This window comes from Gossypium hirsutum, chromosome D03, assembly GCF_007990345.1.
Source record: "Gossypium hirsutum isolate 1008001.06 chromosome D03, Gossypium_hirsutum_v2.1, whole genome shotgun sequence".
Taxonomy (NCBI): Eukaryota; Viridiplantae; Streptophyta; class Magnoliopsida; order Malvales; family Malvaceae; genus Gossypium; species Gossypium hirsutum.
Window position 1 is genome coordinate 910,837 of NC_053439.1, and position 21,217 is coordinate 932,053.

The 21,217-nt window shown below is 34.2% G+C and overlaps 4 protein-coding genes and 1 non-coding gene across 5 annotated transcripts; 3 read left to right on the forward strand and 2 right to left on the reverse strand.

Moving 5' to 3' along the window:
- Positions 1-662: 662 nt before the first annotated feature.
- On the forward strand, positions 663-5,552 carry LOC107909425 (uncharacterized). The gene is made up of 7 exons (XM_016836927.2): positions 663-1,260; positions 2,409-2,551; positions 2,707-2,978; positions 3,189-3,343; positions 3,918-4,180; positions 4,851-4,913; positions 5,045-5,552. The coding sequence occupies exons 1-7, from the start codon at positions 960-962 to the stop codon at positions 5,309-5,311; spliced, it is 1,464 nt and encodes a 487-aa protein (XP_016692416.2). The 5' UTR covers positions 663-959; the 3' UTR covers positions 5,312-5,552.
- An 802-nt stretch (positions 5,553-6,354) lies between these two features.
- On the forward strand, positions 6,355-8,759 carry LOC107909422 (pentatricopeptide repeat-containing protein At5g44230). Its single transcript, XM_016836924.2, has one exon. It carries the CDS (start codon positions 6,489-6,491, stop codon positions 8,463-8,465), a length of 1,977 nt encoding a protein of 658 aa, XP_016692413.2. The 5' UTR covers positions 6,355-6,488; the 3' UTR covers positions 8,466-8,759.
- Positions 8,760-10,387: 1,628 nt separating this feature from the next.
- Positions 10,388-12,989, reverse strand: LOC107909423 (mitogen-activated protein kinase 7-like). The gene is made up of 2 exons (NM_001327015.1): positions 12,507-12,989; positions 10,388-11,099 (listed from the first exon to the last, which is right to left on the reverse strand). The coding sequence occupies exons 1-2, from the start codon at positions 12,927-12,929 to the stop codon at positions 10,416-10,418; spliced, it is 1,107 nt and encodes a 368-aa protein (NP_001313944.1). The 5' UTR covers positions 12,930-12,989; the 3' UTR covers positions 10,388-10,415.
- Positions 12,990-15,821: 2,832 nt separating this feature from the next.
- On the reverse strand, positions 15,822-15,893 carry TRNAH-GUG (transfer RNA histidin (anticodon GUG)). Its single transcript has one exon. It is a non-coding gene; the product is annotated as a tRNA-His (tRNA).
- Positions 15,894-19,159: 3,266 nt separating this feature from the next.
- LOC107909419 (transcription factor bHLH110) lies at positions 19,160-21,123 on the forward strand. Its single transcript, XM_016836922.2, has 6 exons — positions 19,160-19,702; positions 19,799-20,336; positions 20,430-20,609; positions 20,715-20,780; positions 20,865-20,924; positions 21,003-21,123. The coding sequence occupies exons 1-6, from the start codon at positions 19,578-19,580 to the stop codon at positions 21,108-21,110; spliced, it is 1,077 nt and encodes a 358-aa protein (XP_016692411.1). The 5' UTR covers positions 19,160-19,577; the 3' UTR covers positions 21,111-21,123.
- The last annotated feature ends 94 nt before the right edge of the window (positions 21,124-21,217 follow it).

The window sequence follows — 21,217 nt, forward strand, 5'->3', positions numbered from 1 at the left end:
ATTATATCAGGGTAAACTACCAAAATAATCACTTTTGTTTGCCTCAGGTTACATTTTAGTCACTTATGTTTGAAACGATACATTTTAGTCACTTATGTTGTCGTTTTGTTAAGAAATGACCACTTTGTCGTTAAGATCTGTTGCCTCCCAAACGGTAGTCCAACGTGACAGTTAAAATAGGTTTTAAATGTCAATGTGGATGTCGAGCTGGGATGAAAAAAGTTAATTTTTTTTTTGAAAATATAATACAAACTTTTGTCCTAAAATTCAAATTTTTCCTATTTAAAAAGAAGCAATAGTTGAGTTTTATTTGTTAACATAAAAAAAGAGAAGAGCAGGACAATAAAGAAGAAGAGGAAGAAGAAATGAACACATTAATCTCTATATCTACTTACTATTGTGGCTATCCAACTATATTAAGAACTTCATGGTCGAATGAAAATTTAACTTTTCTCATCCATTTAAAACTCATTTTAATTGTTAAGTCGGATTGTCGTTTGAGAGGTAACAAATCTTAATGGTAAGATAACTAGAGTGAGTTTAGATGCACGATAGTTTAATTACTATTAGTGTAAAAATGACTTTAATTGTGAAATTAGTTGATGTAATGTAAGAACAAAACTAAGCAAAACTCACGTGTAGTCAGCCCAAACCGCCATTGAAAATTGAAATAATTTCATTTCTTTTGAGTTAAAATTATCCCTCACTGGCACTGTCACAGTCACAGTCTTCGAACACGAAAAACCAGTAAAAAAATCCGAGAAAAAAAGAAGAAAATTCGTAAAGAAGGAATCGAAATCCAAAGCCAAAAACCTTCTTCCAAGTGTTCCTTCGTACACCGCCAAATGTACACCTTCAGCTACCACTCAATTTCGCCAATAAACAACAATCCTTTCAAATGCCAAAGGTACTAGCATCATTACTCGATCTCGTAACCCTAGACCGAACCGAAAGAGACGATGGCGAAGCATACCGCCGTTGGCTGGGGTCATCACCACTACCATCACTTACAGAACCGTTGGCTTTTGGCTCTTCTCTTAATGCTTTCGGTTTCGACGGTGATCGCTTTTTTCATGAGAAGCGCTTTCGATTCGTGTGATCGGACTGTTTCAGGTGCTGTTGATGGTATTGGTTCGTCTCGGCATGTTATTCAAGTCGCTGAGAAGCGCACCGCGCCGATCGCGGCTGTGAAGCCGAGTCCGCTTAGCTTTATGAAGTCGAAGGTTGTTCTGCTGGTTTCGCACGAGCTCTCGCTTTCTGGTACTGTTTTATTTTTTTCTCTCTTGTTAATAGCTGTCTTCAGTGAGTTTCAGTCGTTTCTTTTTGTTGAATTTCAATGTACTGGAATTTGATTTGTTTGCCTACCGTTTAGTGTAAAGTGACTTGTTAGGGTTTATTTACTGTATGCTTGTTTTAATTGAAGTATGTGTTTATTCTCAGTAGCTCTGAGGTAGCCTTCTGCATCATCTATGAGTTGTCTTGGCACTTATGTGATTGATCCGTGGACACACACACATATATACACGAGGTTTATTATTGTATAGAGGAACTAAAAGAGGAATGTGCATGGATTCTTCCTGTTAATATGCTAGCCATGCCAAGAATTCTAAAAGCCATTACTGCTGGTTTATTTGGATTCAAGTAACTAATAGATGTATTTGCATATGCATTAATTACTATTCGTGGAATGTCATTTAATGTTATGGTTATCACGGTCAGCATATCATTGGCTATAAGTTTCTTTAGTTCTCCGTGAGGATATCTGCACATTCTCTTATCATGTTGAAATTCATACTAAAGTATGAAAAACACCAAATGTGCGCTATAGCCCTTTCCATCTTAATCCCTTTGTAATGACCCACCGGTGTGCTAATATCTTTAAGGTTTAATTACTTTCTGAGGATCTGTTGTTAATGACCCATCCTTTGTATCCCATAGATGAAAATAATTGCATAATAATAAATCTGAAATTCTCTTTGACTGCTGACTCCTAAGTACTCTGCATGTATACTTTAGAGTATAGTTTTGGCTTGTTGCTGACACATGCTATAAATGGCTTGTGCATATATAGCATCTGTCTTTTCGTGGTATAATGTGAACCCGTCATTGTTGTTACCTTCATGAAAAATTGTTACAGAATCATCCAACTTTTTGCTTATAAAGTAATGTCGGTTGCATCCAGCTGTCAATGAATGCGCACCATGTCTAAGTATTTGATTGTGGTTTTGCTACTTCATCAAAACTAGATTTCTTTTTCATAAACGACCCTTTTCCGGAAAATATGTTTGTCAGAAGAAATCTTATTATTTTTGACATTTGTGATCATCATCTTTCCTTGTGAAGATGCTTTTTAGAATTCATTTATTTTATCATATTTCATTATATAATTCCATTTCCTGTTTCACTAGGTGGACCATTGTTGCTGATGGAGCTGGCATTCCTATTAAGAAGTGTTGGTGCTGAAGTTTATTGGATGACAATTATGAAACCATCTGAAACAGATGAAGTAACATATAGTTTAGAACATAAGATGTTGGACAGAGGAGTACAGGTAGTCCAACTATTTCACTTTGGTTACATATTCATTTATGGTGCCTTTACCTCAGAATAGTGAACTCTATATTAGCATTCTATCTGTTAAGGCTTAGATGATTGTTTTGTTAATATTTATCTTACTTCTAATTAGGCTTTTACCCATCTTTTCAGGTTATCTCAGCTAAGGGGAAAGAAGCTTTAGATACTGCTCTAAGAGCTGATTTGGTTGTTTTGAACACTGCAGTTGCTGGGAAATGGCTGGATGTTGTTCTTAAGGGAGATGTTCATCGTGTTCTGCCTAAGGTGTTGTGGTGGATCCATGAAATGCGTGGCCATTACTTTAAATTAGACTATGTAAAGCATCTTCCTTTTGTAGCTGGTGCCATGATTGATTCCCATGTTACAACAGAATACTGGAAGAATAGGACTCAAGAACGTTTGAAGTAAGCTTCTAAAATCCTCATGTCTACAATATCGGCATGTTTATTGTTGCTTTTAAAGTATTAATGTTCATTTTGTATGCATTGCAACACAAACCCAACAAGCTTTTTGTGCATCTAGTTCCTTAGTTAATCCATACGTTTCACGTATCTTACGTTTGGTTACACATTTGAGTCTTCTTTTTCTTTTTTTTATTCGTTTGCGTTTTGCAGGATTAAAATGCCCGATACCTATGTTGTTCACCTTGGAAATAGCAAGGAACTGATGCAAGTTGCAGAAGACACTGTGGCTAAACGGGTTCTGCGTGAACATGTTCGTGAATCTCTTGGAGTGCTCAATGAGGATTTACTCTTTGCCTTAATAAACAGTATGATTTTCAGTTTTCATCTTGGATAGATTTTTCTCTTCTTTAGTTTCCTCCCATTAATGCATCTAGTTTTATTATCGTTGAGTTATGCCATGAAACCAAAAGAGGTCCTCATTTCAGTTTGGTAAAAGGAGAGTTGTCAGTATCGGCTTTGTCAATTGCATAATTATTTTAACTGGGAATTCCATTTAGGCTGTTTCATTGTGCACTCAAATTTTTTGGTGAGATATTGTCTTTTCGAGGAAAATTGGAACTTTTGTAGCTTCTTCAATTGTTATGTATTGAAACTCTTGCATTTTGAGTTCTGTCAAACAGAATGTTTTGGCAACTGGCAACAACCATAGTTTGGTTCTATAGATCACCTTTTCCTAGATTTTCCATTTGTCCCTTCAGCTGCCATTGTATTATGTTCAATTAACCACTAAATCACTCTAATGTATCCTTCCCTTGAATATTTTTTTAGTTCTTTGAGGCACATAAAAGAAGGTAGAAAGGAGAGGAAAACATTTAAACTAAAAGGTGTATACTTTTCTGTTATTCATCACTAATTAGCACCAAACTCCTTCCACTGCAGGTGTTTCACGAGGAAAAGGGCAGGATCTCTTTTTACGATCCTTCTATGAGGCCTTACAACTAATCAAGGAAAAGAAAATGCAGATACCACCACTGCATGCAGTAATTGTGGGAAGTGACATGAGTGCTCAGACAAAATTTGAAATGGAATTACGAGATTATGTAGTGCTGAAGAAAATTCAAGATCGTGTTCATTTTGTGAACAAAACTCTGACAGTTGCCCCGTATTTAGCTGCCATTGATGTTCTTGTTCAGAATTCCCAGGTAATTTATGTGGTTCAAAGCATTTTCTGTTTCAAATATTATGTTTACTTCAATCTTTGCAATTCATCTAATTTGCCGTCTTGTTGATTGCTCCTTCAGTTGCTTGTGTAGTGATTTTATAAGGAAGCTATTGCCGTTTTCTATATCACGACATAAATGACAGAGTCAGAAAGATATCCAAAGGTCTTTTTACAATTAGCATTTGCTGATATGACCAATACCTTACCATAACTAGACATAGCCAGTAGTTAACTTAGCGACATTGATAATTGATTTGATGGCATTGGTTTTCTATTGTTTAGTAGGCCCAGCACTTCTGACATAATAATGATAATTTTGGTTAGGTTTTATGTTCATTTTCCAATTGTTGTTCTTAGATATGTCCAAGTTACATGATGCCACAATCACCGAGTTAGCAAGATTCTGAAGGCAAAAAAATGAACAAACTTGTAAATAACACCACCGAGGTTATAGTTTCCTTTCTTTTAATGCATATGATGGTTTTGAATTTTTCCGACCCCTTTATAAGCTTGTTATGTTATTACTAATTTTGTTCCCCCTTTCAATTCTTTTCTCCATGATTAGTATTTCATTATAAACTGCGGGCACCTTATTCTCTACTTCAACATTACTTTAAATAGAAAGGAATTAAAAAAGTTTTTCCTTGTAGGCTCGAGGAGAATGCTTTGGACGGATAACAATTGAAGCCATGGCTTTCCAGTTACCTGTACTGGTAATCTATTAACTTTACGTCTTTACCCAATTTTCTTTTAATGGTGTTTGGTTTTTACTGATACCTAAGAACTTATGGTAAATAACTGGAGCTGGTTTTTGATACTGACACCATTTTATACTCAAAAACAGGGAACATCTGCGGGAGGTACCACAGAAATAGTAGTGAATGGGACTACAGGTTTATTACACCCAGTTGGAAAACCCGGGGTTACACCTCTTGCTAAAAACATCGTCAAACTCGCCACTCACGTAGAGAGGAGGCTTACAATGGGAAAAAGAGGGTACGAAAGGGTCAAAGAAAGATTCCTAGAACAACACATGGCCGAGAGAATCGCCAGAGTACTTAAAGAAGTATTGAGGAAATCCAAAAACAAATCAAGCAGACACATCGGTTGAAAACCCACCATAAACAATGAGGTTAGAACCGGTTTCGATCAGAGCAGCGCTGGTTGGCCCAAGGCACAGGCTTAAAATAGGATGAATGCTTTTTTTCTTCTTTTTCTCACTAACGGAATGACATATCTTTAGCTTTCATGTCTTATTACCATCCAGTTTGCCTTTCTTTAGGGATGTAAATTATGTATATGCTAAGACATTTCTAGCTTGTTTATATAGTTGAGAAGTTCTTTTTAAGGTAGCATTGGTTTCTTGATATCTTGGGACTCTGTGAAATGTGGACTAACAGGTTTTTTTTTTTTGGTAAAAGTAGAGGCTCTTATTGTATTAGTAGTTATTGTATTTTGCTTCCTTTACTAAAAAACTAGACAATTAATCTTTATGTGTTAGATTAAAGCACAAATTGTTCTTTTCTGTTAAAAATTAGTTTGGTTGACAAAATAACCTGACATACTTGTATTAAAGAATTAGTTTTTATCATTTTTTGGGTTAGGGTTATCACATGCAAGCTGGTGGGTAATGAATAGTGATAAATGTAAGGATAAATTAATGTTTAGTTTTTGAATTTGATAATTTTTTATAATTTGATCTTTAAATATTTTTTAGTTCACATATTTGTAATTTAGTTTTTTTTTAATTTGGTATTTGAATTTAAATTTTGTTAAGGTTTAATGATGTGGTGCATTTTTATCAATTGAATTTTTTTTTAAAATGACATACTTCAAATTTCAAGAGATAATTTTGCATAATTTCACGGTATCGTATTATTATATATTAATAGAATTCAGGATAAAATTATAAAAAGTTACTAAATTTTGAGATAAAAAAATTTAGTGATGAAAGTGAAAAAGGTTGCTAAGAGATATACGTATTATTTAAACTATTCAAATTTAGTAAATGAAGTTATATTTTAGTAAAGTTGGGAAGTTTAATAAAAAATGTGTTATTCATGAATGATTGCATAAAATATTTTCATACCCTCTTTACTCTCAATTAAAAAAAAAACCATTAAATATAAAGAAACGCAAAGCGCAGCGTTTAATCCCCACAGGTACCCCTGCGTGCGCGCTCTCTTCCCCTCCCATCCCACTCCCTTATTTGGTTATTGCTTCGTAGTGCATATACGTAGAGCTGGAGCTAGAAACTTATGGATTCCAGCATTTCTGAATTTGCATAAATGGTACACCTTTCCCACAAATTCTCTACAATACCCATAAATTTCATCCCAAAACAATTCTCCAAACACCTTCCCCAACAAATCCAATCCCAAACAACCCCTCCATTCATCCCTTTCTCTCAACGTCAAAACCAACGCTCCCTTTTAGAATCTCAACTCATTTCAGCTCTCAATTGCTGCACTTCCCTTACCCAAATCCAAAAAATCCATGCTCGTATCCTCCGTAAAGGTTTTGAACAATGCTGCTATGTTCTCACCAAGCTAATACGTATCCTCACGAAAATGGAAATCCCAATGGATAGATATGCTAAGCTTGTTTTTAATCAGGTTGAGAACCCAAACCCGTTTCTTTGTACTGCTCTTATTCGTGGGTATTGTTTACAAGGTCTTGTTAAGGAATCTGTTTTTGTGTACAGTGAAATGAGAAAAAAAAGTGTTTTGCCTATTTCGTTTACGTTTTCGGCTCTTTTTAAAGCTTGTGGTGTTGTTAATGATGTGGATTTGGGTAGGCAAATTCATGGTCAGACGATTTTGATTGGTGGGTTTGGGTTTGATTTGTTTGTTAAGAACAGTTTGATTGAAATGTATGTTAAGTTAGGGTTTTTAGGATGTGGGAGGAAGGTGTTTGATGAATTGCCTGAAAGGGATTTGATTTCCTGGACGGAGTTGATTGTTGGGTATGTGAAAGCTGGGGATATGGAATCTGCAGGGGAATTGTTTAGTGAATTGCCTAAGAAGGATATGGTGGCGTGGACGGCGATGGTTACGGGGTATGCTCAGAATGCTAAGCCTAGAGAAGCATTGGAGTTTTTCGAGAGGATGCTAAATGAAGGGGTTGAAACAGATGAGGTTACTTTGGTTGGGGTTATTTCTGCTTGTGCACAACTAGGTGCTGCAAAGTATGCGAACTGGATTCGGGATATTGTTGAGAATTTGGGGTTTAGTCCTACTCGTTGTGTTGTAGTGGGATCGGCTTTGATTGATATGTACTCGAAGTGTGGTAGTGTTGAGGACGCATATAAGGCTTTTAAGGTAATGGAAGAAAAGAATGTGTTTTCGTACAGTTTGATGATTGCAGGGTTTGCTATGCACGGTTATGCTTATGCGGCATTGGAATTGTTCCATGAAATGGTGAAAATTGGGATCAAACCAAATAAAGTTACGTTTATTGGAGTGCTTACAGCTTGTAGCCATTCAAGAATGGTAGAACAAGGTCGTCAAATATTTGAATCTATGGAGGAGAAATTCGGGATTTCTCCAGGTGTTGATCATTATTCTTGTATGGTTGATCTTCTTGGTCGAGCTGGATGTCTAGAAGAAGCACTTAACCTTGCTGAAACAATGCCATTAGAGCCTAATGGAGGTGTTTGGGGGGCATTGCTAGGAGCGTGTCGGACTTATTCTAATCCTGATATTGCTCAGATTGCCGCTAACCATTTATTTGAGTTAGAACCTAATGCTATCGGAAACTACATCTTGCTTTCTAACATATACGCTTCAGCAGGGCGGTGGAACGATGTTTTAATGGTAAGGAAAATGATGAGAGAGAAAGGTCTAAGAAAAAATCCTGGATGTAGCTGGTTGGAAACCAAGAAGGGCGTAATTCAAGAGTTCTTTGCCGGAGACATGTCACATCCAAGGTACGGTGAGATGAAGCAAGTGCTCGAGGATCTTCTAAATAGGTTAAAGGCTATTGGGCACCAGCCAAACACGAATTCTATTGCTTATGATGTGAGTGATGAAGAAAAGAGACGAATACTAATCACTCATAGCGAGAAGCTAGCTCTGGCATTCGGGCTACTCGATATAAATGCTGATTTCCCCATAAGGATTATGAAGAACATAAGAATATGTGAAGATTGCCACTCATTTATTTGTGGTGTATCTCAAATCACAAGAAGGGTAATTATTGTAAGGGATAACTTGAGATTCCACCATTTCCATGATGGGAAGTGCTCTTGTGGTAACTTCTGGTGATCGAGGTGAAAGTTGAATATTTTTCAAGGTGCGATACAGATACATTTGATTCTTTTACAGATATATTGAATCTTATCTATCGTAGATGGTGAGATAGGATTTTGTATGCCATCATATTCTGAAATTTGCATCATAACATTGTGTTGCATTTTTCTAACCAAAAGCTGTTGGTAAAAAGACCTCTTCAGTCCATTTCAATTTTGAAATTGAGCAATTTAATCCTTGTCAATTTTGAAAGTGAGCAATTAAGGACAATTACTTATGGCAATAATTGTATTTTGTCACTTGTGCACAGTTGAGATTGGTATAATAACAAATTTAGCCTCAACATTTACACATTTATAAAAATATTGCAGGTTAAATTTGTTAAATCATAACCAAATTGTGATAGAATGTATAGATTATGGGAGCTAGATTTGTTATTACACCAATTAAAATTATGTAAAATCGACGGAAAAAATATTAAGGCCGTAATTAATTGTACTTAGTTGTTTACTTTTGAAACTGATAAGGATTAAATTGCTTAAATTTTTTAGAGGAATCAATTTTCTCAATATATATTGAAATTAAGAGGGATTGGAGAAGTGCTTTTACTGTTTTTCATAGCTCGTAGTTTTAAGTAGGCCTTAAATGCTCCAAGCAATGCTCCCCAAACACCTCCATTAGGCTTTGTTGGCATTGTTTTTGCAAGATTAAGTGCTTCTTCTAAACATCCAGCTCGACCAAGAAGATCAACCATGCAAGAATAATAATCAACGCCTGGAGAAACCTCGAATTTATCCTCCATGGATGCAAATATTTGATGACCTGTTCTACCATTTCTGAATGGCTACAAGCTGTAAGCCCTCCAGTAAACGTAACTCTATTTGTTTTGATCCCTATTTTCACCATCGCATGGAACAACTCCAATGCCAGATAAGCAAAACCGTGCATAGCAAACCATGCAATCATCGAACCGTATGAAAGCACATTCTTTTCTTCCATTGTCTTAAAGACCTTATATGCATCCTCAATGCTCCCACACTTTGCTGATCCCACTACAACACAACGAGTAGGATTAAACCCTAAATTCTCAACAACATCCCGAATCCAGTTCGCATACTTTGCAGCACCTAGTTGTGCACAAGCAAATCGTTTCAACCCCCCCGTCATTTAGCATCCTCCCGAAAAAGTCTAATGCCTCTCTAGGCTTAGCATTCTAAGCATACCCCGTAACCATCACCCTCCACACCATCATATCCTTCACAGGCGATTCCCCTGCAGATTCCCCCAACTTTCGCGTAACCAACAATCAACTCCGTCCAAGAAATCAGATCCCTTTCAAGCAATTCATCAAACACCTTCCTCCTACATCCCAAAACCCCTAAGTTGACATACATTTCAATCAAACCATTCTCAACAAACAAATCAAACCCAAACCCACCAATCAAAATAGTCTATCCATGAATTTGTCTCCCCAAACCAACATCATTAACCGCACCACAAGCTTTAAAAACAGGCAAAACACCTTTTTTTTTCTTCTCATTTCACTATACACGATGCCTTAACAAGGCCCTGTAAATAATATCCACGAATAAGAACAGTACAAAGAAATGGGTTTAGGTTCTTAACCTGATTAAAAACAAGCTTAGCATAACTATCCATGGGGATTTCCATCTTAGAGAGGATACGTTTCAGCTTAGTGAGAACATAGCAGCATTGTAATTGATATATTTGAAGTAAATGTAACTAAAATACATGCATATATTACAAGTTACACTGCCAAATTCTGCCATAAATAACCCAAAGCTAATAAACAAGAGTGTCAAAGGTAAACAAAATCTTGGTATAATTGCCAAGTTCCAAGGCATATACCTCTCAATAGTGTTCTTCTAGGTCATACAATAATACCGGCTCCAAAAGCATACTGTAACACAGCCATAGAACCGAGCACCAATAAAACAATATCATCTAAGCATTTGCAGAAAGAACCTCAGGATGGTAGTGAAGCATCTCGATCCACACCATCTCTCGAATCATGTGTTCTCCCATGTTCTCATCTATGTCAAGATTGATCGGTACTTGTGCAGGTGGATTGCGTCTTGGATCATATAATCCTGACATATAAGGATGTAGCAGTGCTTCCATGACAGTAATCCTCTTAGACGGATCGAAAACGAGCATCCTTTGTAACAAATCTATGGCTAATGGATCCGCATGAGGGTATAAGTGAGAAAAATGGATGCCCCTCGAATACGGAAGTGACTTGATATACCTTCTGGCTTTCGGGTTATCAATAAATGCAAGATCAGCCTCTTGTTGGCTTCCGAGGACATTAATGATTAGCTTAAGCTGGTTGAGGCATTCCGTCCCGGGGAAGATAGGTTTCCGACCAAGAATCTCAGCGAAAATGCATCCGACCGACCAAACATCAATGGAAGTCCCGTAATTATCACAACAGAGTAGGAGCTCCGGTGCACGGTACCAACGAGTGACAACATACTCGGTCATGAATTGCTCGTTGCCTCTACTGGTTCGTGCCAGCCCGAAATCGCATATCTTCAAGTCACAATTAGCATTAACAAGGAGGTTCCCAGGTTTCAAGTCTCGATGAAGGATGTTCGCCGAGTGCAGGTACTTCAGCCCTCGTAGTAACTAAAACACGCACCGAAGGTTAGACACAGATATAAGTGCTGAAACACAATATTATTAACAACCAACATGAGAAAATCAAGACGGTGGCCATGTTTAACGAAGCAATTATGTCGACAACCCGAAAAAAGAAATAAAAACCCGAAGTTGTAACACAGGTATAAGCTCAAATTTCATTTTAAAGCTTTTCCGTATAGTTAGAACGTCATACCTTCCTATCCTAATCCGGATTTGGATATAAGTCCGTACAACATAACCCTTCTTTAATGAATATGTCAATGTATATTCATTGAGCATGTTGCTCCATTGTTGTCATCTTGTACTTTAATGAATCCATTTAACTAGTTTCCACTAGTACAAGTTGTTTATAATGAGCCTAACAACTCATTTAGCCCTTTGAACGTAAATGCAAAATGGGACCATATGAGCATGAAATGTCATCAAACCCCCCCCCAAATTGCCATTTAGACCCTTCAAGTTTTGTGAAATTACAAGGTAATTTAAAGGTAAAATTACTCTTTGATCCCCTAAATCAATTTTCTAGCTGCGCCAATGAACATAAAAAGGAGAGCTATTTAACACTAATTAGAAACTTTAACACTATAAAAGCCTTGCAAAAAGGGAAATTATATCAATCGTTTCAATCAGTAAGGGAGGGTGGCACTAGGGAGCAGGCAGGGACCTAGGCCCCCCCAAAAATGGAAAATTTCCTTATAGTCCCTTTAAAATTTTGTAATATTCTAAACAAGGACAATAGTAAAATTACATTGAACCACACATTTACACATAGTAAGACTTCGACCCTAAACAAAATGGGAACTTTCCTTACAGTCCCTCTTGAAATTATAAGATTTTAAACAAGAACAACAGTAAATTTACAATGAACCACACATTTACACATAGTAAGATTTCCTTGTAGTCCCTTTAAAATGGTAAGATTTTAAACAAGGACAATAGTAAAATTACACCAAGCCATATTTACGCATTGTAAGACTTAGAACTTAGACCGTAAACCAGCCCCTCAAAATGGAAAATTTCCTTATTAGTCCCTTTAGAAATTGTACGATTCTAAACAAGGACAATAGTAAAATTATACTGAACACACATTTACACATAGTAAGACTTAGAACTTAGACCCTAATGCCTACACCCTAAATTGGCCCCAAAAATGGAAATTTCCTTAAGAGTCCCTTTAGAAACCATAAGATTTTAAACAAGGACAATCATAAAATTTCATTGAACCACACATTGAGCTAAGGCCAAAGTTCCAAAGTCCTTAACCTCACCATTGAGCTAAGGCCTCTTAAAAAAATTCAAGTACTTTGCTAAAATAGTTGACACCAATTTCACAATCAAACCAATAAAAGTTTTACTTAAAGAAAACACAAAAAAGAGGGGTTAATTTGTTACCTGGAAAATGAAGTACTTGCAATGATCATTAGAAAGAGGTTGAGGAGACTTAATAATCTGATGCAAATCAGTATCCATCAACTCATACACCAAATAAACATCATTAAAACTAGCTCTATGAATAGGCATCATCACATCTTTCAAAGCAATAACATTCTCATGGTGGATATGTCTTAAAAGCTTCAATTCCCTCAATGTTCTCAATGCATCAACACGATTCTCAAACACATTATGAATCTTTTTTATGGCTACTTTCTCATTGGTTTCTCTATTGATGGATGAACAAACTATGCCATATGCACCTCTCCCTATTGGTTTGATTGGTACATACTTTGTATCAATCTCAAAAAGGGTTTGCCACATTGAATAGTAATGTTTACCTCTTGGTTTCACCCCATTTGGTGGCTCCACAAGCGTTGCCATATTTTCTCTCTGAAAATTTCTAGGAAAATGAAACGAAAAAGATATAGAAAGGGGTTTGGAATCAATTCTTACTTGCACCTTTGATCTTTCATTAAAAAATCAAACTTTTTTGGATATCCTTTTCTTCAATCTATCAGAACACTGTAAAATCACAAACTTTCCCCTCCATTTCTCTCCCTCAAAAACACCCAATTTTCTTTAGTACCCTTTTCTTCAGCCTCTAAACCAACTCCAAATTCACAAACACAAACACAACCCCACTGTAAAAAAGAGAAAAAAGAAAGACCCTTTATTTGTGTTCCAAAAATAAAAATTTGGTCTTAAAGCAAAGTTCTTATCTAAAACAAAAGATTTGATTTTGATCTGATTCAAAGTTTATGGTCAGACCAAAGAGAAAAGAAAAAGATATATATAGATAGAGATGATGTAAAGGGAAAGTGAAGGGGCGATTTCCCTTAAGGTGTAAACGACAACTACGTACTGTTTTGGTCGTTGGGGTCTTAAGAGAGATATGTATATATATATAATATTATATCTTCATGGACAACTAATCTTTGAAAAAGAAGGAAAATTTGCAGGTTGGGTTGCTTTGCCACGCACTAACTTGAATGTTGAAGCTTCTATCTTTATGTTATTTACACTTTCTGCAATTAAGCGGGGAAAAGTAGAAGGCTTTACTTCTTGTTTACAAATACTAAAATGAAAACGACAATGGAAGGTACTCTATTGGGATTATTCTTTTGCAAGAGTAATGAAATTTGGTAATTGAGTCTAATGGTAAAAAGGAGTTCAATGCTAAAGAATTGTATAAAATTCTTTGATAGTTACCTTTGATTCCAATATTTGACATATGTGCTCTAATAAAATAAACATAGGTATTTAATTGGAATAAAAAACTTTAGGTACCAAAATGAATATTAAAACCGAATTTAAGTACTAAATTGAGAAAAAATAATTTTTAAGTAACACATTAAAGATTGAAATCAAACTCCAATACCAAATAATATATTAATCCTAAAATTTATATCCACCTTCATTTTAGAAAAAAATATCATTACAAGTTTTGATCATATCCTAAAATGGAAAATTTTCTATTTAGACCCCTTTAAAATTTATAAAAATTTAAATAAGTAAAGATAAAATTATACTTTGGCCCCCAAAGATGATAAAATTGTGACTTACTCCTTTAAAAAAAGATATAGATATTAAAGTAGTGAAATTATATTTTTACTATAGTAAAAATATACAACTTAATTGCAATCCCCACTAATTTTTTTTTAGACTTGTCCCCTAATCATATATGCTCTCACTCCCCAACTAATAAATAGGAAGATAATGCACTGTAGTGTACTCGAACCTACGTCTTCCTATATTGACAATAATATATATCAATATTTTATCAAATATCGAAAAATTATAAAAAAATAGATAATAATAAATAATAAAAATTACAAATTGATTCAACGAAGGAGTAGCTGTAATTTTTGACCACTTAATTCTCACCGGTCACAATGTTTTGAAAATTAAGAAAAAAGAAGCTAAAAATAATTATTTATTTTAATTTTAAAATATAAATTTGCCTTTGCTTTTCCTTCAATCATATATATCTCAACTAAAATCCAATTTTTTATTCATCAATAACTTCAATTCCCAAGCGAACACGGCGCTGCCACGTGTACTTACCGTATTAGGCCGGCAGCTGTCTTGCTTTCATTTGCCGGAATTTCTAAACTTTCAAAAAGAAAATATTGTACGAATTTGGGTTTCTTTCAAAACTGATCCCAAAATAATAATTAATTACAAAAATAATTTAGGAGCAAAATCTCGTACGAGAATAACCGGTTTTTTATAATGTCTGACAGTACTTTCAGATACAATGGTAGCATCAAAAAAATTATTATTTAAAAAAAACACCAATCATCGACTAATGATAAGGGGTATCGCCGTCAGTATAACAACACCGACAGACGCTATAAAAAAAAGGATCATTCTCGTACAAGATTTTACTCATGAGTCATTTTCCGGATTGTGAATAATTCTTTTTACATATCTAATTATTATTATTATTAATTTAAAAATACAAGAAGCATATAATATTTAGGTGTGGATCATATGCCTTTGTATTATTTAAAAATAGATGCATGGTTCTTATAAAATGTGGAGGACTTAGGGGGTAATTTTCATATATTTGTATTTCAGCAAGGTTTTCCAAGAAAATTGACATTTTAATTTTTAAATTTAAACCATAGAAGCTGACAATAACCAAGAAGCTTTGTGGGAAGCTTCGGCCATGACAGCAACTGCAATACCTCAAAATTTCAATATACTTTACATACATGTCTACATACATACACACACATGTATAAACAGTGGCAGATTCAGAAATATGAGTAAGAATAGGGGTGAAGTTAAAAAGATTTTGAGCTGATAATAAAATTATAAATTCATCATTTTAATAGCCTATATCTTTATAATTTTTAGAGAATTAAATTAAATTTTATCATTTTTGAGAGGTCAAAATGTATACCATTATTAATTTAAATTTTTATAAATTATAAAAAAACCTAAATAAAAATATATATATTTTAAGGGACCAGGGCTCTTGCCAAGATCCACCCCCCTAAGTACAAGTACATATATATATGCATATACATGTACATGTATGTAAACATATACTTAATACATATATATATTGCCAATATTAATAAGTGTCGAGTGTAGTGGAAAGGCACATTGCATTTTTAATGACAAAAATGTAAATTTGAACCAATATTGTTAGAAGAGATAATCACGAATCCCGAATATGGATTGTAAAACGAAAAAATAGAATTAAAAATAAAAACATATTGGAAGCTTAGCTGACAAAAAAATGCAAAAATAATACATTTTTGATGTGGCTGCTGGGATTCGAGCCCAGGTCTCCACGGCCACAACGTGGAATTCTTACCACTAAACTACAGCCACTTTGTTGTTGAGCTGCTGAGAGTAATAATTTAATAGTAATTTTAAATTTAGGTGTAATAGAGAAACTAAAATTGAAATTTAACCGTTTTATCATGAAAAAAAAAAGGGGGGAGGGGAAGAAAAATGGTGGGGTAGTGGGACACTAGTCGATGTCGGAAGGGCATATACATATATATATATATATATACATGTTAAAAATTAAAGTATAATGATTAAATCTTAAATTTAGATATAATAGAGAGATCAAAATTAAAATTTAACCATTTTATCTATTATGCAAAAAATAATAATGGGGTAGTGGGACACTTGTTAATGCACAGTAACTCTATGTACGTTTCGTATATTTAGAATTTAGTTTACCTACTTTTATTTTTAAAAATTTAATCTTTTACTTCTCGAATTTAAAAATATACTTTTAATTTATATATAACCAAATAAAAATTTAATCGAAAAGTCAATGATATTAACTATTTGGAATAGTTAATAATATTATAAAAATATAGAGAACAAATTGTGTAAGAAATTAAAGTATAAGAATTAAATTTCAAATTTAAACATAATAGAGAGACCAAAACTGAAATTTAACCGTCAAATTATTTGAGTTCGAAGCTCGAGTGTTCTAGGCGGGCCTACATGTCATACCATTTCTAGTTTTTTGCCCATCTCATTTTAGGTTATCTGTTTAGATCATTTCATATTTAAGTTAATTCAGGTTTGATATAAACGAATTAGAGTGGTTAACTTTTTTTAAGATCAAATCATGTTGAATTGGATTTAAATTCGGATTAATTACAAATGTGGATCGAGAGCAAAGAAGGATCTTGGGCCCCAATGGAAAAATTTCTATTTAGTCCCTTTGTAAATGAAGAAATTAGAAGCTAATATATCACAAATTTGCACTTTGGCCAACTCTTTTTAAATACAATTCCTACTAATACTAGTACCCATAACTCCCAAAATCTTGAAGGATAATACGTGATTAAATACGTTATAAGCCACGCCTTTCTTATTGTTGCAATGGTAACGTTATTAACTAAACTAAAGCTCAATCGATTAAAAAAATTCATAAGTTAATACATAATAAAATTACATGTTGATTTTTCAAAACTTTACAATTTAATTTCGACCCCTAAAAAAATTTTCTAGCTTCGTCTCTATGGGAATTTTTCGGGTTTGGGTCATGTATAATTTCAATTGTCTTGTCTGAGGTAAAAATGAAAGCATGGTCCCTAATACCAGGAATTTTCTGTTCCTCCTGCTAAACAAAAGCCAACATATATTCTTCTAGGATTTATAAACATCCTTGTCTTTTCTTTAAACATCTTTCAATTCTCCCAACTTTACAGTTTACACCCCCTCTTTTTAAGGATCATTGTCACTTTCCAGTTTCACCTTCATCATGGTGCTTTTTTCTTTCATTCATAAATTTTGCTATTAGTCCCTATGCTTTACAAAACTTATGGATTTAGACATTGTCCTTATACTTTAATTTGGTCATTTTAAGTCCTTGTACTTTTTGAATTTTAAAATTTCAGCCCTAGTGTTAAATTCATTAAGTTATGTTATTTTCAAAATATGATGCGCCAAATATACTATCATATGTGTGATGCCACGTCAACTTGTTATCATATGCGTCGAGATATAAATTTCAGAATTTGAATTCAATTAGAGAATATGAACCAAATCTATAGTTGCATGCATATTACGGGATTAGTAATTATATTTAACCAAATGAATTTAACTGTTACTGTTTTGATCAGTACAAAAATTTCAAAATTCGAAAAGGTACAAGAACTAAACTTGACCAATTCAAAAAATATAAAGACGAAATTCACAATTTTTGCAAGGTATATGAACTAATAATAAAATTTAACCTACATTATTCAACTCAGTACAGAAAGACCAAAAAAGGGTATAAAGTTAAACCCAAAAATATTACAAAATTTCATTGAAATCCCACAGTATTCTGGTGTATATTATGATCTGCAGAGAAGTGGGAACTAAATGAATTCTTTAAGCATGTATTAGACTACATACAATGACTGTAAAAGTATAGTGATATAATACATATATATACTCTATATGTGTGTGTGTGTGTATATAGCAGCAGAAAGATTATTGTATTTTATGCTCTTAAAACATTATTTTTTTTAGCATATAATGGATCCCAACGTGGATTCCAATTGCAGGCCTATGTATTGCAAGTGGATTAGACAGTCTCTAGGAGCTCTTTTTCTCACTTTGAATTTAATATTAACATTTAACAAATTTTGCCATCTTGGTATCCCAATTTCATCCAATAATTATATAGTTTTTTAGCCCTCACTTACATATATATATATATACATCATAAAAGTATTATGGTAATTTATATATTAAAAGTTGGATCATATTTTATCCTTATATTTAAAAAATGAAAAAATTAATACTTATATGTTAGATTAAAAAGCAAACCGATGTCTACTGTTAAAAACTAGTCTTTGCAAGTTAGCATAAGGTACACTAGTTTTTAATATTACAAATGGGTGAAATTTTTAATAGAAAAGACCAATTCGCTTTTTGATATTATGTACAAGGACTAATTTGTTCATTTTTTTAGTTCAAAGAGAAAAATACAATTTGACTTTTTGTACAAAGACCTCAATGATCTTTTTACCACGTATACATATACACATACACATACATATATATGAATATACATATAGTGAAACCATGCATGAACATTGATTTGATGTTGTGGATGATGGACAACTTCAGCCTAGAAAGGAAAGTAGAAGAGAAAGCAAACAACAAATTTGCAATCTTGCCCGCATCTATCTTTTTTTCTCTCTGATCTAACATTTTGGGTTTTATTATATTATATATATATGTATGTATAGGTTTCTTTCTGGTGAAAAAGCACTCTTAAGTTTTGTTCAATACCAGCTAGTAGTTTTTAATATTAACCATAAATACAGCCTGCTTATAACCAAAGTCTCGATGTTATTACAGTCAATTACGATGAATGTCGGCTACAAATAAACCCGAAAACGACAGAACGACGAGAGTAACATCGTGGTTGCAGTGTGTACTTACAACCGTAACGGAGTCTGGTCACATACATTCATGCATATACAAAGTAAAATAAAAGTACCATTTGTAATGGATGTGCTATCAAGTACAAAGATTATAGCAGTAAACTACTAAAGCATATTTATACATATATATATGTATCGTTCAAAAAGAAAAAATATATATAGTAAAAAGTAGAACTTTATTATATACTTGCCTGCACTGGAGAAATGGTGGCTAATGATTTTTAACTCCAGAATGATAACCCTACAATATGCCTATATATATATTGTATAATATAAGGTCTTAAAAGAGCTCTTTCAAATAGAATTTTCCTCTTTCAGAGTTTAGTCCCTTCCTTTGAGTATCTCACTGCAATTTCATCCATGTGATGGTGAAGACAAAAATAGAAGCTTAAAATCCAATATTACATACACTACACATATATATATATAACAGCTATAGGGTACGTCACTAGCAAGCTAAAGCTGCTTAAAGTTCCTTGTGCAACCTCAAGTGAATGAGAGTTTTTGCAGTTGCAGGGAAGGGAAAATCGAGGGAGCAAGCAAAGCGGTCGAAGGCTAAACCGGTTTACCGAATATTACTTTCGAGTGACAAGTTTTTGAAGCCACTATGGAGTATACAAATCTCCATTCTCAATCTAAGGTTGAAGAGCAGTATGTTAAGTATACTTCTCTATTAACTCAAACCGGCCATCGAATATCCACCGTGGATGAATGGAAGCCCGACCCGTTACCGTAAGTACTAAGCTACCTTGAAAAACTATATGTAATATGTTCATATGGTTATGTATCATGTTTAGTTGTACAAACTTGTTACTTTTTTTCATGCAGGAATATTGGTAGCAGATACCATAGGAATCCGGTTCAAACCGTCCTGAAATCGAAGGATCTATGGCCCTTGATGAATGAGGATAGTTCCTTCAACCAACAATCTGCTGCCAATGAGTTTCTACTTGCGAATATCAAAGATGAGATGTCGGATTCGTTCCCCAAACTGAGTGACATGATGTACTGCAACACTAGCACAGAGGACCCATATTTACTATCTAAAAAACCGGAATCAGGTGGTCAAGATCTAGGAGGAAACATATGGTACAGCAACATGACTGAGCGGCAGCTCTCAACCAGAGACTTGTACAGTAATGCTAATGATCAGTACATATATGATTTCAATCATATCTTTCCAGGTATTTCTACCTCAGGAATGTGTTCGACATTGTTTTCGAGCTCGTTGGACTTGAACTTGAAATCATTCAATCTTTTGGCCTCAACATATGGTGGTGGGAGTTGCTGCAATCAAACCAGAAATGCATTTATAGGCCATAATCACAGAACAGAAAGCAATAACAGTCCATCCACAAGCTCAAAAGTATGTGCCTATATATATACATACATATATATATCCTATTCATATTTCCATTGATCACTTTCAAGATTCTTATCTATTTAATCACCATAAAAGGTATCAATCACAAGCACAAAGAGACCTGTTAGCTTTTCTGATACAAAGGAACCCCATATAGATGCTAAGAAGCACCGGTCCTCGACGGCACGATCCCCATGCCCGACATTAAAGGTTAGAAAAGAGAAACTAGGAGACAGGGTTGCAGCACTTCAAAAGTTAGTGGCACCATTTGGCAAGGTACATCACCTTCCCCACTATGACTATAAAATATATATAAAAAACAAAAATATTCATTGAGCCATACTTATATATATAAGTTTCATGTATGTGAATGACTACCAGACAGATACAGCCTCTGTGTTAACAGAAGCCATTGGATACATACAATTCTTACATGATCAAGTTGAGGTACTTCTTTTTTACCTCTTTGGATCACTTTATAATTTGCTTTTTGGTCCCTGTATAGTTTTTTCACTTCAATTTACATTGCAGACATTGAGTGTACCATTTATGAAATCATCACAAAGCAAGCTTTATAGAACAATGCAAATGGTATGAAATAAACAACAGAGTTGCTACGAAAACAATTATTGAGAATTGAATCTTACAGCTTTTTCTTCTTACTGGCAGGGCTTGAAAGAAGAAGAGCAGAAGCCTGATCTTAGAAGTAGAGGATTATGCCTCGTGCCGGAGTCTTTCGCGGAATATTTTATTAATCATTGCTTTAATGGCATTTAGAGATATGCAGTTGTACGCTAAAAGATACATTTGTATGCTTCTCTTTATAGAACATTGAAATATGAAGTTCCAGAGATATTATAGATAACTTGAATGCATTCATTTCC

Excerpts from the sequence above, each read along its gene's own strand:
- LOC107909425 (XM_016836927.2), top strand. The coding sequence starts at position 960 with ATGGCGAAGCATACCGCCGTTGGCTGGGGTCATCACCACTACCATCAC. Across the intron at positions 2,979-3,188 it reads AGGACTCAAGAACGTTTGAA|GATTAAAATGCCCGATACCT; the intron begins GTAAGCTTCTAA and ends TGCGTTTTGCAG. Across the intron at positions 3,344-3,917 it reads ACTCTTTGCCTTAATAAACA|GTGTTTCACGAGGAAAAGGG; the intron begins GTATGATTTTCA and ends CTTCCACTGCAG.
- LOC107909422 (XM_016836924.2), top strand. The coding sequence starts at position 6,489 with ATGGTACACCTTTCCCACAAATTCTCTACAATACCCATAAATTTCATC.
- LOC107909423 (NM_001327015.1), bottom strand. The coding sequence starts at position 12,929 with ATGGCAACGCTTGTGGAGCCACCAAATGGGGTGAAACCAAGAGGTAAA. Across the intron at positions 11,100-12,506 it reads GCAAGTACTTCATTTTCCAG|TTACTACGAGGGCTGAAGTA; the intron begins GTAACAAATTAA and ends TGCGTGTTTTAG.
- LOC107909419 (XM_016836922.2), top strand. The coding sequence starts at position 19,578 with ATGGAGTATACAAATCTCCATTCTCAATCTAAGGTTGAAGAGCAGTAT. Across the intron at positions 19,703-19,798 it reads TGGAAGCCCGACCCGTTACC|GAATATTGGTAGCAGATACC; the intron begins GTAAGTACTAAG and ends TTTTTCATGCAG. Across the intron at positions 20,781-20,864 it reads TCTTACATGATCAAGTTGAG|ACATTGAGTGTACCATTTAT; the intron begins GTACTTCTTTTT and ends TTTACATTGCAG.